At 41.9% G+C, this 17,429-nt stretch overlaps 1 protein-coding gene across 2 annotated transcripts in view; it reads left to right on the plus strand.

Moving 5' to 3' along the window:
• Positions 1 to 13,740: 13,740 nt before the first annotated feature.
• Positions 13,741 to 17,429, plus strand: part of LOC119336585 (endonuclease MutS2-like) — a 31,607-nt gene continuing 27,918 nt past the window's right edge. Inside the window, exons 1-5 of one of the 2 annotated variants that reach the window (XM_037608632.1) lie at positions 13,741 to 14,041; positions 14,146 to 14,277; positions 14,714 to 14,881; positions 14,993 to 15,076; positions 15,663 to 15,713. In XM_037608632.1, coding sequence (XP_037464529.1) covers positions 13,832 to 14,041; positions 14,146 to 14,277; positions 14,714 to 14,881; positions 14,993 to 15,076; positions 15,663 to 15,713 — 645 coding nt within the window. In that variant the 5' untranslated portion in view covers positions 13,741 to 13,831. Of the gene's footprint in view, positions 14,042 to 14,145; positions 14,278 to 14,713; positions 14,882 to 14,992; positions 15,077 to 15,662; positions 15,714 to 17,429 lie in introns of those variants that run through there. The other variant, XM_037608639.1, reaches the window with a different exon arrangement.

The following is a 17,429-nucleotide window of genomic DNA, read 5'->3' on the forward strand; positions in this document are numbered from 1 at the left end:
GGAGCCCACCTCGCCCTCTTGCTCTTTGTGTCTCTGGCGTTGCTTTGACCGTCTTGTGGCCTCGGCCTCCTTCCCTTGCCTTGCCAAGCGTGGCCTCGGGCGTGGCTCTGACTGTTCGTGCACAGGTAGAGGGGTGCAAAGTAGAACCCCTACTTCTGTACACCGACAGAGAAGGAAATGACAAGCGGTTTTCAGCAAGGTATTTTCTGCAAGCACCGAAATTATCGGTAACAAATAGTTTTGTGATAAAATAATTCATAACGGGTAACAGGTAACAAGTGTAACAAAGGTGCATTAAGGTGGCTCAATCCTTTTTATAGCAAAGGACAAGCTTGGACAAACTATTATATAAAGCAAAGCGCCCCCGTGACACATGGGAATTACTGTGAACTTAGTTTTCATCATGCTCATATGATTCACGTTCGTTACTTTGATAATTTGATATGTGAGTGGACCGGTGATTGGGTGTTGTCCTTACTTGGACAAGCCTCCCACTTATGATTAACCCCTCACAAGCATCCGCAACTATGAAAGAAGAATTAAGAGAAATCTAACCATAGCATGAAACATATGGATCCAAATCAGCCCCTTACGAAGCAACGCATAAACTAGGGTTTAAGCTTCTTTCAATCTAGCAACCCATCATCTACTTATTACTTCCCAATGCCTTCCCCTAGGCCCAAATCATGGTGAAGTGTCATGTAGTCGACATTCACATAACACCACTAGAGGAAAGACAACATACATCTCATCAAAATATCGAATGAATACCAAATTCACATGATTACTTATAACAAGATTTATCCCATGTCCTTAGGAACAAACGTAACTACTCACAAAGCATGCTCATGTTCATAATCAGAGGATTATTTAATAGCATCAAGGATCTGAACATATGATCTTCCATCAAATAAACCAACTAGCATCAACTACAAGGAGTGATCAACACTACGAGCAACCCACGTCTACCAATTTGAGGTTTTGAGACAAATATCGTATACAAGAGATGAACTAGAGTTTGAGAGGAGATGGTGCTGGTGAAGATGTTGATGGAGATTGACCCCCTCTCGATGAGAGGATCGTTGGTGATGACGATGGCTTTGATTTCCCCCTCCAGGAGGGAAGTTTCCCTGGCAGAATCGCTCTGCCGGAGCTCTACATTGCTCCTGCCTAAGTTCCGCCTCGAGACGGCGGCGCTTCATCCCGAAAGCTATCTTCTGATTTTTTTTCTAGGTCAAAACCCTCCATATAGCCAAAGATGGGCACCAGAGACCTGCCAGGGGTCCCACAAGCTCTGGGGGTGCCCCCCCCAGGCTTGTGGCCACCTGGTGGGTCCCCTTTGGTATTTTCTTCACTCAATAATTCTTATATATTCCAAAATAATTCTCCATAAATTTTCAGGACTTTTGGAGTTGTGCAGAATAGGTCTCTCAGATTTTCTCCTTTATGGTCCACAATTACAGCTGCCGTTATTCTCCCTCTTCATGCAAACCTTGTAAAAAAAGAGAGGAAAGGCATAAGTATTGTACCATAATGTGAAATAACAGTCCATAATACAAATATTGATATAAAAACATAATGCAAAATGGACGTATCAATTCCCTATGCAAGCACGAAAGTCAATAGTTATGCAATGAAATTACATCCTACTTGTGGTGCATTATTCGATGTTAGTTATGCTTAATGCTCGTTTATGAGAATTTTCGTTTCTTGGTTGGTTGCTTCTCAATCTATTTGCTAGCCTTTCCTTGTACTAAGTAGGAATACTGCATGTGCATCCAAAATCCTTAAACCCAGTTATGCCATATGAGTCCACCATACCTACCTATATGTGGTATTTCCGTGCCGTTCTAAGTAAATTTGTATGTGCCAACTCTAATTTTCAAAATGAATTTCCTTTTTATGTGCCCGTGCAGCTCATGAAGTGGTAGGGGGTGGCCAATATTTTTCCATGCTAGATGTGTTATTCTCAAGATGATTATTTATTCACTTGTCATTGCATGAGAGCATGGCAGTAATAGGGATGTCCAGTCCCGAAATAAAAAAGAAATTTACTTTATGTTGTTAAATAATAAATTCCTTGGAAAGTGTGGTATGGAAGGCACCCGTGGATACGGCTAGCCATGGATTGTGAAAGAATGGGGGGAAAAGAATAAACTTTATTTTATGTTTGTGAACCGCCTATGATGTATCTAACATGAAAAGTGTTGGGAATTACTCGGTCATTTTCATTGACGGGAAAAGCATGCCTCTCAAAATATTTTATCTCTCAATTTACGCTTTGAGCTCTGTCACCTCTACAAATCTACGCTTCCCTCTGTGAAGGGCCTCATTACTTTACGCATTTTTTATTTTTATTTGAGTCTCCATCTTCTCTTACAAAGCACCAACTAGGGAGCACTATGATCATACTTGTGCGTTAGATGTAGCTAATATTTGAGTGTGTTCCATGAATGGATCAATGATTGAGCATGATGGGTTAGAGTTAACTTTCTTTAGTGTTGATATTTTGAAAGACATGGTTGCTTATTGATATGCTTGAGTATTGAAGTCTTCATGTCAAATATAGACTATTACTTTGAATCATCTAGAAGTCCAAAAGTCTATGCTACAAAAGAAAACAATATGTGGTGAACATGTTAGGCAGCATTCCATATAAAAAAATCTGTTTTTATCATTTACCTACTCGAGGACGAGTAGGAATTAAGCTTGGGGATGCTGATACGTCTCCAACGTATCTATAATTTTTGATTGCTCCATGCTGTTATATTATCATTCTTGGATGTTTTACATTCATTTTATAGCAACTTTATACCATTTTTTGCGATTAACCTATTGACATAGTGCCTAGTGCCAATTGCTATTTTTTGATTGTTTTTTACTTTGCAGAATATCCATATCAAATAGAGTCCAAACGCAGCGAAACTTTTTGGAGATTTTTTCTGCCCAGAAGACAACTTGGGAGCCAAGGAAGTGCACGAGGGAAGGCCCATGGGGCCCACCACCCACCTGGGCGTGCCAAAGGCCCCTGGCGTGCCTTGATGGGTGGTGGGGCCCACAAAGGTCCTTTCCACCGCCTCTTAGCTTTATAAATACCCACATATTCTAGAAAACCTAGGGGAGTCGACGAAACATAATTCCAGCCATTGCAAGTTCTAGAACCGCGAGATCCAATCTAAAGCCCTATTCTGGCACCTTGCCGGAGGGGAACACGGTTACGGAGGGGTTCATCATCCTCATTGGTGTTCCTCCGATGATGCATGAGTAGTTTACCATAGACCTACGGGTCCGTAGGCAGTAGCTAGATGGCTTATTCTCTTTTTTTTATTCTCAATACAATGTTCTCCTCGATGTTTTTGAAGATCTATTTAATGTAGTGCCTTTTTGCGGTGTGTTTGTTGGGATCCGATGAATTGAGAGTTTATTATCAGATCTATTCATACATGATTATTATAGCCTTGTATTTATTCTCTGATATTTGGTTTTGTTTGGCCAACTTGATTGATTTATCTTGCAATGGGAAGAGGTGCTTTGTGATGGGTTCGATCTTGCAGTGTCCTCACCCAGTGATAGAAGGGGTAGCAAGGCACGCATGTATCGTTGCTATTAAGAATGAAAAGATGGGGTCTATTCCTACATGAATAGATCTTGTCTACATCATGTCATTGTTCTTATTGCATTACTCCTTTTCTCCATGAACTTAATACTAGATGCATGCTGGATAGCGGTCAATGTGTAGAGTAATAGTAGTAGATGCAGAATCGTTTTGGTCTACTAATCTTGGATGTGATGCCTATATACATGATCATTGTCTTGGATATCATCATAATTATTTGCTCTTCTATCAATTGCCCAACAGTAATTTGTTTACCCACCGTATGCTATTTTCTTGAGAGAAGCCACTAGTGAAATCTACGGCCCCGTGGTCTATTTCCTATCATATATTTTCAGATCTATATTGCTATTTGTGTTTCCAATTTATTTGCCTCTTTTGTTTTAGATCTATATTATCAAAAAACCAAAAATATCTCACTGAGTTTTATTTGCTTCTATTTTATTTGCATCTATCAATCTATCTATTTATCATATTTTACTACCTTCGAGGGATTGACAACCCCTCTTACGCATTGGGTTGCAAGTATTTGTTATTTGTGTGCAGGTGTTGTTTACTTAGTGTTTATTGGTCCTCCTACTGGATTGATAACCTTGGTTTCATAACTGAGGGAAATACTTACGGTTGTTGTGCTGCATCATCCTCTCCACTCCGAGGAAATACCAACGCAGATGCAAGAAATCAAGGAGAAAGTATCACATTGACGAGGCTAATCAATGGGCTATGGAGATGCCCATCAATTGATGTCAATGCAAGGAGTAGGGATTGCCATGCAACAGATGCACTAAGAGCTATAAGTGTATGCAAGCTTAAAAAAGAAAACTAAGTGGGTGTGCATCCAACTTGCTTGCTCATGAAGACCTTGAGCATTTGAGGAAGCCCATCATTGGAATATACATGCCCAGTTCTATAATGAAAAATTCCCACTAGTTATATGAAAATGAAATCATAGGAGACTCTCTATATGAAAAACATGGTGCTACTTTGAAGCACACATGTGGAAAGGATAGTAACATTGCCCATTCTCTCTTTTCCTCTCATTTTTACTTTCTTTTTTTTTCTTTTTTTGTTAGGCTCTTTTTGGCCTCTTTTTATGGGCTCTTTTTGGCCTCTTTTTTTATTTCCTCACTTGGGACAATGCTCTAATAATGAATAATGATAATTATCACACTTCTATTTACTTACAACTCGATACTAGAACAAAATATGACTCTATATGAATGCCTCTGGCGGTGTACCAAGATGTGCAATGATCTAGCGTAACATGTATAAAATGATGAATGGTGGCTGGGCCACAAATACTATGTCAACTATAGGATCATGCAAATCAATATGACAATGATGATGTGTGTCATAAAAACGGAACGGTGAAAGTTGGATGGCAATATTGTTGGGGAACGTAGTAATTTCAAAAAAAATCCTACGCACACGCAAGATCATGGTGATGCATAGAAACGAGAGGGGAGAGTGTCATCTATGTACCCTCGTAGACCGAAAGCGGAAGCGTTAGAACAACGTGGTTGATGTAGTCGTACGTCTTCACGGCCCGACCGATTAAGCACACGAAACTACGGCACCTCCGAGTTCTAGCACACGTTCAGCTCGATGACGTCCCTCGAACTCCGATCCAGCCGAGTGTCGAGGGAGAGTTCCGTCAGCATGATGGCGTGGTGACAATCTTGATGTTCTACCATTGCAGGGCTTCGCCTAAGCACCGCTACAATATTATCGAGGAGGACTATGGTGGAGGGGGGCACCGCACACGGCTAAAAGATCCAAGGATCAATTGTTGTGTCTATGGGGTGCCCCCCTTCTCTGTATATAAAGGAGGAGAGGAGGGGGAGGTCCGGCCCTCAACTATGGCGCGCCCTGGGGAGTCCTACTCCCACCGGGAGTAGGATTCCCCCCCTCCATGTAGTAGGAGTAGGAGTCAAGGAAAGGGAAGAAAAAAGGGAAGGAAGAAGGGGGCACATCCCCTTCCCCTAGTCCAATTCGGACTAGGCCTTGGGGGGCGCGGCCTGCCCTAGGCAGCCCCTCTATCTTTCCCGTATGGGCCAATAAGGCCCAATACTTCTCCCCGGCGAATTCCGTAACTCTCCGGTACTCCGATAAATACCCGAATCACTCGGAACCTTTTCGAAGTCCGAATATAGTCGTCCAATATATCGATCTTTACGTCTCGACCATTTCGAGACTCCTCGTCATGTCCCCGATCTCATCAGGGACTCCAAACTCCTTCGGTACATCAAAACTAATAAACTCATAATATAATTGTCATCAAAACCTTAAGCGTGCGGACCCTACGGGTTCGAGAATTATGTAGACATGACCAAAACACGTTTCCGGTCAATAACCAATAGCGGAACCTAGATGCTCATATTGGCTCCCACATATTCTACGAAGATCTTTATCGGTCAAACCGCATAACAACATACGTTGTTCCCTTTGTCATCGGTATGTTACTTGCCCGAGATTCGATCGTCGGTATCTCAATACCTAGTTCAATCTCGTTACCGGCAAGTCTCTTTACTCGTTATGTAATACATCATCTCGCAACTAACTCATTAGTCACATTGCTTGCAAGGCTTATAGTGATGTGTATTACCGAGAGGGCCCAGAGATACCTCTTCGACAATCGGAGTGACAAATCCTAATCTCGAAATACGCCAACCCAACAAGTACCTTTGGAGACACCTGTAGAGCACCTTTATAATCACCCAGTTACGTTGTGATGTTTGGTAGCACACAAAGTGTTCCTCCGGTAAACGGGAGTTGCATAATCTCATAGTCATAGGTACATGTATAAGTCATGAAGAAAGCAATAGCAACATACTAAACGATCAAGTGCTAAGCTAACGGAATGGGTCAAGTCAATCACATCATTCTCCTAATGATGTGATCTTGTTAATCAAATGACAACTCTTTGTCCATGGCTAGGAAACATAACCATGTTTGATTAATGAGCTAGTCAAGTAGAGGCATACTAGTGACACTCAGTTTGTCTATGTATTCACACATGTATCATGTTTCCGGTTAATACAATTCTAGCATGAATAATAAACATTTATCATGAAATAAGGAAATAAATAATAGATTTATTATTGCCTCTAGGGCATATTTCCTTCAAATATATTTCAGAATGCCTACGGAAATGCCATAATAGGTAGGTATGGTGGCTGTTTTGAGGAAGATATAGGGAGGCTTATGTGTGACAGAGCGTATCATATCACGGTGTTTGGATGCATCGGCGAAGTTTGCACCACATCTCAAGGTGAGAAAGGGCAATGCATGGTACCAAAGAGGCTAGCAAATTGTGGGGAAGGTGAGAGTGCGTATAATCCACGGACTCACATTAGTCATAAAGAACTCACATACTTATTGTGAAAGTTTATTAGCCCTCGAAGCAAAGTACTGCTATGCATGCCCCTAGGGGGATAGATTGGTAGGAAAAGACCATAGCTCGTCCCCGACCGCCACTCATAAGGAAGACAATTAATAATGAATCATGCTTCAACTTCATAGCATAATGAAAGACTATACGTGCATGCTTCGGGAATCACAAACCTTAAAGCCAATATTCTTACTAAACCACAACCATTACCTAGTACCTCCCACATATTACCATCTTTATATCGCAAAACTATTGCAAGGAATTAAACTTATCATATTCAGTGATCTACATAATTTTTTTATTATATCCCTCTTGAATACCTATCATATTAGGACCAAAGTCATAACCCGTGCTAATTTCCATTACTATTTATCAAAATCTCAAAATTATATAAGTGAAGCATGAGAGTGCAACTATTTCTTTGAATTATAACCACCGTCGTGCTCTAAAACATATAAGTGACGTACTAGAGCAACTGCCTAACTCAAAAGATATAAGTGAAGCACATAGAGTATTAACAAATCACGAATAATGTGTGGCCCTCTCAAAAAGATGTGTCCAACAAATATGATTGTGGAAAACTAAAAAGAAAACAAAGCAAATACTCATATAATACATGACGCTCCAAGCAAAACTCATATCATGTGATGAATAAAAATATAGCTCCAAGTAATTTACCGATGGTTGGTAGAAGAAAGAGGGGATGCCATCCGGGGCATCCCCAAGCTTAGAGTCTTGGATGTCCTTGAATATTACCTTGGGTGCCTTAGGCATCCCCAAGCTTAGGGTTTTGGAACTCCTTATTCCTTCATCCATCGCGATCTCACTCAAAACTTGAAAACTTCAGCACACAAAACTCAACAGTAAACTCGTGAGATCCGTTAGTATAACAAACAAATCATAAACTTTAGGTACTATTGTAAACCCATTCATATTTTATTATTGCATAATACCTACTACTCCCTCCGTCCCATAATGCAAGACGTTTTTTGACACTAGTGTAGTGTCAAAAAATGTCTTACATTATGTGACGGAAGGAGTATATTATAACTTCGCCATGGCTTATACCTCCCCGACACAATACATAGATTCGTCAAAACAAGCAAACAATGCAACGAAAACATAATCTGTCAAAAACAAAACAATATGTAATGATTCGAACAATGCCCATACTTCTGTAACTCCAAAAATTATGAAAATTAGGACAACGTGGGCAATTTTTGTATAAATCTTGTGTAAAAAAATCCGAAATTTATCACGTTCCAGTGAATCTCAACAATTCTGCTGCTGGGCGCAAAAGTTTCCGTTTTCTCACAGAATCAAAGCAACCATCATCCAAATCATCCCAAAGGCTTTACTTGGCACAAACACTAATTTAAACACAAAAACATAACTATAACATTAGCATAATTTTGTGCACACCAGCAAATAGGAAATAAACAAGAGAAGTAAAGATAGCTATTTGGTTGCCTCCTAGTAAGCGCTATTGTTTTACGCCCCTAGCTAGGCGTAATGCATAATTTCAAGTGTTGTCATCCTTAGTTTTTGCATCACTGGGCACGGGTTCATCGGGAAGCTTTCCAAAAATAATGGGGAACACATCATTAACCATGATTTTAGCATTATCGAGGCAACCTTCCTCCAACCCTTGTTGGTTTCCCTTTACTATCAAAGAATATTGTTGATTAATACCATTGAAATTTTGTTGGATAATATGTATAGGGGGAAGTTCCTTTTTAGTATTTTCATCAAAGGTATGATTATCATGAAACAAATGCCTTGATAAATAGTCTCCTCATACAAAATTTCATCTATGACCGGATGTTCACGGCTCATATTATAAAAATCAAAGATCTCTCTAGCCTCACATACTATATAATCAAATCCATTCATAAGGATGAGAGTAGCTATCTTCTTAGCCCTAGGGTCGTTGATAATAGGTAACTCATAGAACAACCTTTGCAAAGTGGGGTGAGTATGCATAAATTTCCTTCCAAGTTTAAGAACAAGCGTTGAAATAGCTTTGGCGTAACTCTTGGTTCTTTTTAGAATAGGAATATCACTATAAGCCAATCTCCCCGTGCAATTAAAGAATTTTTGGATAGCACTTTTACCTACAATGTTCCCATGCCCCGCAACAAAAAAATTAGAATCCAAATTTTGGGGCATTTCAACTCTAGGGATGTTACCATCCTCTTTCTCAATAATAAACTCAGACATGGTAGCAGCTTCAAGCAAACAATCAAAAAGACAACGAAAAATGTTCTTGTGTTTTTGTGAAAACATTTTAGAAGTGGGGGAGATGAAAATGAGAGGAAAATGACAAATAAAAGTAAATGCAAGGAGTTGAAAGTTTATGCAATGGTACTTGATATATATTGGTAATGTCTCCCCGGCGACGGTGCCAGAAATTCTTCCTGCTACTTGTGAGTTGCGTTGGGATTTTCTCGAAGAGGAGAGGATGATGCAGTACAATAGAGATAAGTATTTCCCCCAGTTAAGAACCAAGGTTATCAATCCAGTAGGAGAACCACGCAACACCTCGTTAATAACACCTACACACAAAATAACAAATACTTGCACCCAACGCAAACAAGGGGTTGTCAATCCCTTGGCGTTTAATTGCAAGGATCAAATCTCGTAGTGATAGATGGATAAACAAACACACAAAATAAAATAAATTGCAGCAAGGTATTTTTTGATTTTATTATATGATTAAAATAGACCCAGGGGCCATAGTTTTCACTAAAGGCTTCTCTCTTGAACATAACATACGGTGGGTAAACAAATTACTGTTGGGCAATTGATAGAAAAACGCATAGTTATGGGCAATTTATATCCAAGGCAAGGATCATGTATATAGACATCATGTCCGATACAAGTAGACCGACTCCTGTCTGCATCTACTACTATTACTCCACACATCGACCGCTATCTAGCATGCATCTAGAGTATTAAGTTCATAAAGAACGGAGTAACGCCTTAAGCAAGATGACATGATGTAAACAAATTAAACCCAGTTATTATAAATAAACCCCATCTTTCTATCCTTAATGGCAACGATACAAGTACACGTCATGTCCCTTTCTGTCACTGGGATTGAGCGACGCAAGATCGAACCCATCACAAGGCACCTCTCCCATTGCAAGATAAATCAATCTAGTTGGCCAAACAAAACAGATGGATGCTATAACAATCATGCATAAAAGAGTTCAAGGAAGACTCAAATAATATTCATGGATAATCTGATCATAAACCCACAATTCATAGGATCCCAACAAACACACCACAAAAAGAATTACATTGAATAGATATCCAAGAACATTGAGGAGAACATTGTATTGAAGATCAAAGAGAGAGAAGAAGTCATCTAGCTACTAGCTGTGGACCCGTAGGTCTGTGATCAACTATTCACACATCATCATAGGGGCAGTAAGATGTAGAGGCCCTCCGTGATCGATTCCCCCTCTGGTAGAGTACCGGAAAGGTCTCTAGATGGGATGTCCGAAGAATAGAAACTTACGGTGACGGAAAAAGATTTGGGGTGGCTCATTGATGTATGGGGGATATTTAGGAATTTATAGAGTTGCAATTAGGTTAGGAGGTGCCACGAGGGGCCCACAAGCCTGGGGTGGCGCCTCCCCGGGGCGCGCTTGGCAGGCTTTGTCGCTGCCTCGTGGCACTTCATGTCTTCTCCCGAAGCTTCTAGGGTCCCTTCTAGTCTAGAAAAAATCGTCAAAAAGTTATATAGCGTTTGGACCCCGTGTGGTACTAATTTTCTGAAAAGCCAAAAACAAGCAAAAAAACAGCAACTGGCACTAGGCACTAGGTTAATAGGTTAGTCCCAAAAAATGATATATAGTTGCATAATAAACATCCAAGATGGATACTATAATAGCATAGAACAATAAAAAATATAGATACGTTGGAGACGTATCAACCATCAAGCACAACTCTTAGCAATTCTTTCAGTAACTATTTTCCAAAACTTATTGCTCAGTCTCACATCAGAAACAGTCAAACCTAGATATTTCAATGGCACTTTAACTAGTTCACATGTGAAAATCTCCTGTTAGATGTGTGCTTTTGCACTAGCATCACCAAACAAGAAGATTTCACTTTTGTGAGAAAATTGATGGTAAGTCCAGACATTTGATCAAAAGCATTGAGAATGAATGTCAAATTTCTAGCACTTTCTTCATCATCTTGTAACATCAGCATATTGACTCCACTATTGCCAAATTCAGACAACACTCGCTTAACAAAACTAGAATTCTTGGATTTGTCCAAAATGATGGCCAAAGCATCTGCTGCTAAATCAAACAGCAGAGGAGACAGGGAATTTCCTTGTCTCAAACCTTTGTGAGTTTTGAAATAAGGACCGATAGCATCATTCACTTTCACGCCCACATGTCCCCCAATCGTGGTACCAGATCACATCATTGATTGCGGAAAATTTTCAGTTTTAACATTTTATAAACAAAGGGTTATTTGATTTTATCATATGCTTTTTCAAAGTCTACCTTAAAAGATGAGTGAACTTTGTTTCTTATGATGAATTGTATTAAGGGCTTCGTGTAACATCACCACCCCCTCTATAATGTATCTCCCTTTAATAAAGGTTGTTTGAGTAGGAGAAATGATGGGTTTAATCACCCTACTCAGTCTGTTCGTCAACACTTTAGTGATGATTTTGAAGCTCAATTCAAAAGGCAAATAGGCCCAAATTTTTGAATTTGTTTTGCATCAGTCACTTTTGGAATCATAGTGATAATGACATAGTTTAACCTGGAGATATTTAAATCCCCAGAATGGAAATCATCAAGAAGTTTCTTGAGGTCCCACTTCACCAGGTCCCAGAAATGTCGATAGAAATCAACAGGAAATCCATCAGGCCATGGGCTTTTGTTTGTCTCCATGGAAAAACCACATCATGTAGTTCTTTCATAGAGAAAGGTACCACTAGATTGGTAGCATCTTGCCTAGATATTCCAGGAGCATTTTGAATATTCAATCTAACTATAGATGGATCGGCCTGACCGAACATATTTTAATAAAAGTTAGTAATGTATTTAAGAAGATTCTCCTCACCCTCAATCACTCCTTCCTCTTGAATGAGAAAAAAAATATCCTTTCTTTTTTTCCCATTGGCTTTAGCATGATAATATCTGGTATTACTATCTCCATCTTTAATTTACTTATCTTTATACCTTAAGCCATTTCAGTTCCTCTTGTTTAAGGAGTCTGTTCAACTGAGCTCTAAGCACTTTTTGTTCATTTCTATCATGAGCTGAAAGTCCAAATATCTCAACATTTTTTGTCAATGACATCTAACTTTGAAAGAATATCTTTCTTTAGTTTTCCATACCAATATACCATGCATCTAAATTTAAGACCCAACCTCTTACTCTTTGTCTTAACACTCTCATCCTTTATTGCCATTGATCAGTTGTACTCCCTTCATACCAGGTAGACCAAATCTTAACAACAAAGTCTCTAAATCCTTCTCTCAACATCCAGGAATTTTCATATCTAAAAGTATGTGAGCAATTTGTTTTGTCCCCAGTATCCAAAATAAGTGGAGTGTGGTCAGATAATTCTCTTTCCAAAGCTTGCACCACAGCTAGAGGATAATGCTCCTCCCAGTCTGGGCAAATAAAGACCCTATCAAGTTTTTCAAAAGTGGGATCATTTTGATTGTTAGCCCAAGTGAAACTCCTCCCATTCAAAGGGAGTTCTCTCATACTTGCATGTTCTATTATAGTATTAAAAACAAAACTCCAATGGTTAAGACCAGTAGGTTTGTTTTTCTCATAACAACAAATGCATGGAAGAATTTTCAGCGACGATTTTGGATGCACCGAAGTCTCTTCCTCACCATTTTAAAACTTGTTGAGGCGCCTGATCCACGATTAAGTTAATGAGGAGCGCATGGGGAAAGATAAGTGGGAGCCCATTGATGAAGTGTGCCGCCGTTGTTCTAGTGCTTGCTTATGGGTGTTTGGTCGGCGTTATCTGTGCCCGCATTAGAGAAGATTTCATCTTGAAGGTTGTCTAAAGATACATACAAACCGTGTTTGGGATCTAAGAAGAAAAAAGAGAAAGATATACTAGGCAGGATCAAATATCTAATGCCACTTTGAGGTTCTTGAGAAAAGGAATAGAAGAATAGACACGGCCATTCGACTCTCGAGCTCATTTGCTCTTTTGCGTGAATAATAAATTCAGAAAAATACTAAAAGAGTTCAAATATATACATGGAAGATATTTGAGTGCGTGATGTTCGTATCAAATTTGGTGGTGTTCGGACAACCAAAAAAAAGAATACGTGAGAAAGTTTACTATTCACATATTGTTTGTATTGATTTTGTCATTTTTGCCACGAGCTCCTCATATGTCCGAATATGATGAAATTTTGCCCGAACATTATGCATTTGAGTGTATTGGTTGATAAAAATTTCAGATTTTTATTTTTTTTCTAGTTTTCTTAAATTTATTATTCACTGAGAGCAGGTGAGTCCGTGTTTAGAAATGAATATTCACATAAGACTGGACTTGATAACGCACAAGCACAAATCCGTGTACATCAAGCCGAACTCTAAAGGTTTATCTCTTGTATTCGTTGTACTAGCATGATTGATTGAAGATGAATAAATCAGATTTTTTTTATTAAAAAAAAACTAACTCCCAAGGATGTGTAAGTCTCCTAGCTAGCCGCGGAAACACCTTCGGCCGTGCATTCGCCCACGCCCCTGCACCCCAGCTCTATCCAAACACACGGGCGCCGTTTGCTCCTCCCCGCCACTGCTCCCCTCCACGGCTCCTCCATGCTTCGCCTCTCCGCTTCTTTCTCCCTCCTCTACCCTCCTTCTCTCCCCCCGTCCGTCTCCCACCCCCGCCCGCGCCGCCTACGCGCCCTCGTCTTCGCCGCCTCCGCCTCGCCTTCCGCCCGCAGCCTCCGCCTCCTCGAGTGGGGCAAGGTTTGCCGCGCCGTCGCTTCCTTCGCCGGCACCGCGCACGGCCGCGAAGCCACCAAGGTATTCATTATTCAACTCCAGACCCCTGTAACTCCGAACCCTTCCGTTGCCTGATCGCTCGTGATGCATGGGCCTCGCCTCTGACGCGCGACGTGGTTGTGCAGAAGCAGTTGTGGGCTGTGGAGAACGTGAGCTATGACCGGAGCCGGAAGCTGCTCCGGGAGACTGAGGCGGCGGTGCGGCTGCTTGGCAGCTCCGGTGGGGCATTGGATTTCTCCGGGCTGGATACCGTCGCGGTGAGGACCCATGTTTGGTGTACTAATATGCTAAGGAAGTCACGTGTACTGCCTGACTTCAGTACAGAGTTACAATCAAATTGAATTTATACAGCATTACTGTGTGATCGGCATTTTGGCATACCAAGTTCTATTCTATAGTGGGCTTTACCGTTTCATCTGACCTGACTTAAATTATCTCTTCAACAACTTGTAATCTGTATTGAACTATGCCTATACGAATGTAAAATTACACTACCAAATCAAGAGCAAAATAGTGACCAAAGCACGCATGTTCCATTATCTGTTTGTTGATCTTAATGTTTTATCACTTTATCTGTATAGCATTGTTCTTTGCGTCTCATTTTGCTTTGTATACTTATTAGATGCCAACTGTCCGGTTATGCCAGTATCACAAATACACTCTTTAAGTATCGCATTCTCTGTTTAACTGAAGGTAGAGTCAGCAATAAATTGTGTCTCTGGTGGTTCCGTGATTAAAGGCCAGGAAGCAATGGCAGTGGTTAGCCTGATGCTGTTCGTTGAATCCTTGCAAGTAACTATCAGAGCTGCTATGAAGCAAGATGAAGACTCACATAATCTGTTACTGCCCCTTACAGAAACAGTAAGCTCGTATAGTTTTACTCATTTTTGCTCTCTTGCATCTTTTGTCATCTGTAGTACAAATATATGTCTCTCAGTCTAGTACGCTGAATGTTCTTCTACTGACCTGCAGATTCTAGATGCTGTTGTCAGTAAGCCACTAGTGAAGTCTATACAGGATGTCATAGATGATGATGGCTCCGTGAAAGACACTGCAGTTTGGTCCTTCATCCCGAGTCTACTTTTGTATTGCTTTGGGACGATGTGATACTGGTTTTTATTTGCTTTCAAAGAATAGTACTCTATTAGTTTTTATTTCCTTGCAAAAGAATACTACTTTTTACAAGCATATCAGTTTGAAGTGAATTTCTTTATTCAGCATGTAGAAAATTAATCTTTACTTCTTATGAACCATAACTCAAATTTCTTTGGTTAAGTGATTGAGCCACTATGAAGTATTGAACATGTAAACAACAAATATCCATATTTGAAGGTCTGTGCCCAAGCAATCTGTCATCCTAACTTTCCAGCATTAACCCAAAGGAAATCTGAACATGCTATCTCGTTCCTTCGTAGCATCAAATAGACTATAACTGTAGAAGTCAATTTCAGAACTACCTTTACTAAGTACATTTATAGCAGCATTTAGTCATCATCTGTTAAGTGTATATCATACTGGTTTGATGCAATCTATACTGACCATCACTAATAAAACACTTTGAAAGGCTGTTATGATCCCTGACCGTACTTAGATATTCCATTTGAAATATTTCCTTTTAACTCAAAATAATATTTTTTTTCAGAGCCCTGAGCTAAGACGATATCGAGATCAAGTTCAGGCCCTAGAGAGCAGGGTAGGTGGCTTTGCAGATTTGTTATGCTTAGCGAGGGCAGCTACATGCGCGTGCAGCAAACAAGTTGCTGTGAATTTTCACTCCTCCTGTACTGTTGGAGTTGGCCTTGAATTTATAGTCACACAAGCACGACACACATGCAAGCCGGCAACCATGGCACGCAGAGCATGCAAGCATTTGCACATTGCTGAAAACACCATGCTTTAAGTTCTCGACCTGGAGGATAAACTGCAGAAGAAAGTTATGTGATGTATAAATAAAATACCAAATATATCTAGTGGATTTTCTTTCAATGATTAAACTCTGGAAAGGAAACAAATGCTAAGTTCCCCAGTTCCTCTTAAGTCTTAACCTACAAACTGCATCTGTCTGTGTTATGGTGCTGCTAGAAGGAGGGCGCGAGAGGGCCGGCCGGGGGCCTTTTTGCCCACGGCCGGGCAAGAGGGAAGGGATTTCCTTCTTAATTCTTGCTTGATTAGATTGATACATCTCCTCTCTTTATATAGAGAGGATTACTTGACTCCCAAGCAAGCCTTACTTGACCCCTAAGTAAGTGACCCTTATCTCTAATTAACCCTAAGACTAACGGGCCCATTAGGCCCATTACGTACTCTAACACTACACCCCACCTGGACATGCAGCCTGTCCTCGAGCTGCAGCCTAACTAACTTATAACCATGACTCGACGCAACACAAACCTAACACCTAAAAACAAGCCTTTTACATCTCGGCTTGTTTTATTATTCTGAACCTGAAATGGACTGGGACGCTTTATTTTGGACCCCTTAACAAAAAGTGGACACGTGTACAGCCACCTGGATCCCATGGACACCACTTCGACAAAAGGACCGCATGTGTATGACCACCTGGAAGTGGTCGCAAGAGTGACCAGCAGAGGCGCCCTCGCGGCGGCCGGTGGCGAAAGGCAGTGGTGCTACGCGGTGCGCTGCTGTCGGTGACACCATGCCTTCTCCCTGTCGGACGGCTGTTGGTTTGCACCGCACAAGGAAGAGTGGAGGGCTTGCGATGAAGAATGACGAGGAGGGGTGCCCCCCCCCCCCCAACCATCGATGTCGCAGACTTTGAGGTTGCTGCCCGCGGGGAAAACAGCATGCCCGTCGCCCGTGGGGGAAACCACATGCCCAAGATCCCCGACGCAACAAATGAGATCAAGGTCCTTTGCGCAGCGAAGGGCAACTTGGAGGAGCGGCAGCTGCAGACCGCGCATCTCCCGCACACGCCGACGCGCTAGGAGGCCGCGCGCAGCAGCCTGCAGCCTCACCGCCGCCGACACGTGGCAGGTAGCGATCCAAGACGGAAGCGGTGACGGGGACTGGACTTGGTGGAGCGGGACTCCCGCCGGCGCGGTTGATGCGGGGCCGGAGCTGACGGCGGTGGCTGCTGCGGCTGCAGCAGCTGCTGCGGTGGCGCATCGGGCAGCGGCAGCGGCTGCTGCGGTGGAGCGCCGGGCGCGGCGGAGGCCGCCAGGAGCGGAGGCTTCCACTGCAGCCAGGGCTGGGCGGTGGTGGCGATGAATGGCAGCTCCAGCGGCTGCTGCAGTGGCCCGGCGAGCGCGGCGAAGGCCGCCTGGTGCGGTGGCTGCCATGGCAGCCACGGCGGCACGGGGGCGGCGATGGGCGCTGGAGGCGCGGCGGAAGCCGGCGCCGGCCACTGCGGCCACTGCGGGACGGCGGCGGGCGGTGGCGGCAGTTGGGG

Source organism: Triticum dicoccoides, chromosome 1B (assembly GCF_002162155.2).
Source record: "Triticum dicoccoides isolate Atlit2015 ecotype Zavitan chromosome 1B, WEW_v2.0, whole genome shotgun sequence".
Lineage (NCBI taxonomy): Eukaryota > Viridiplantae > Streptophyta > Magnoliopsida > Poales > Poaceae > Triticum > Triticum dicoccoides.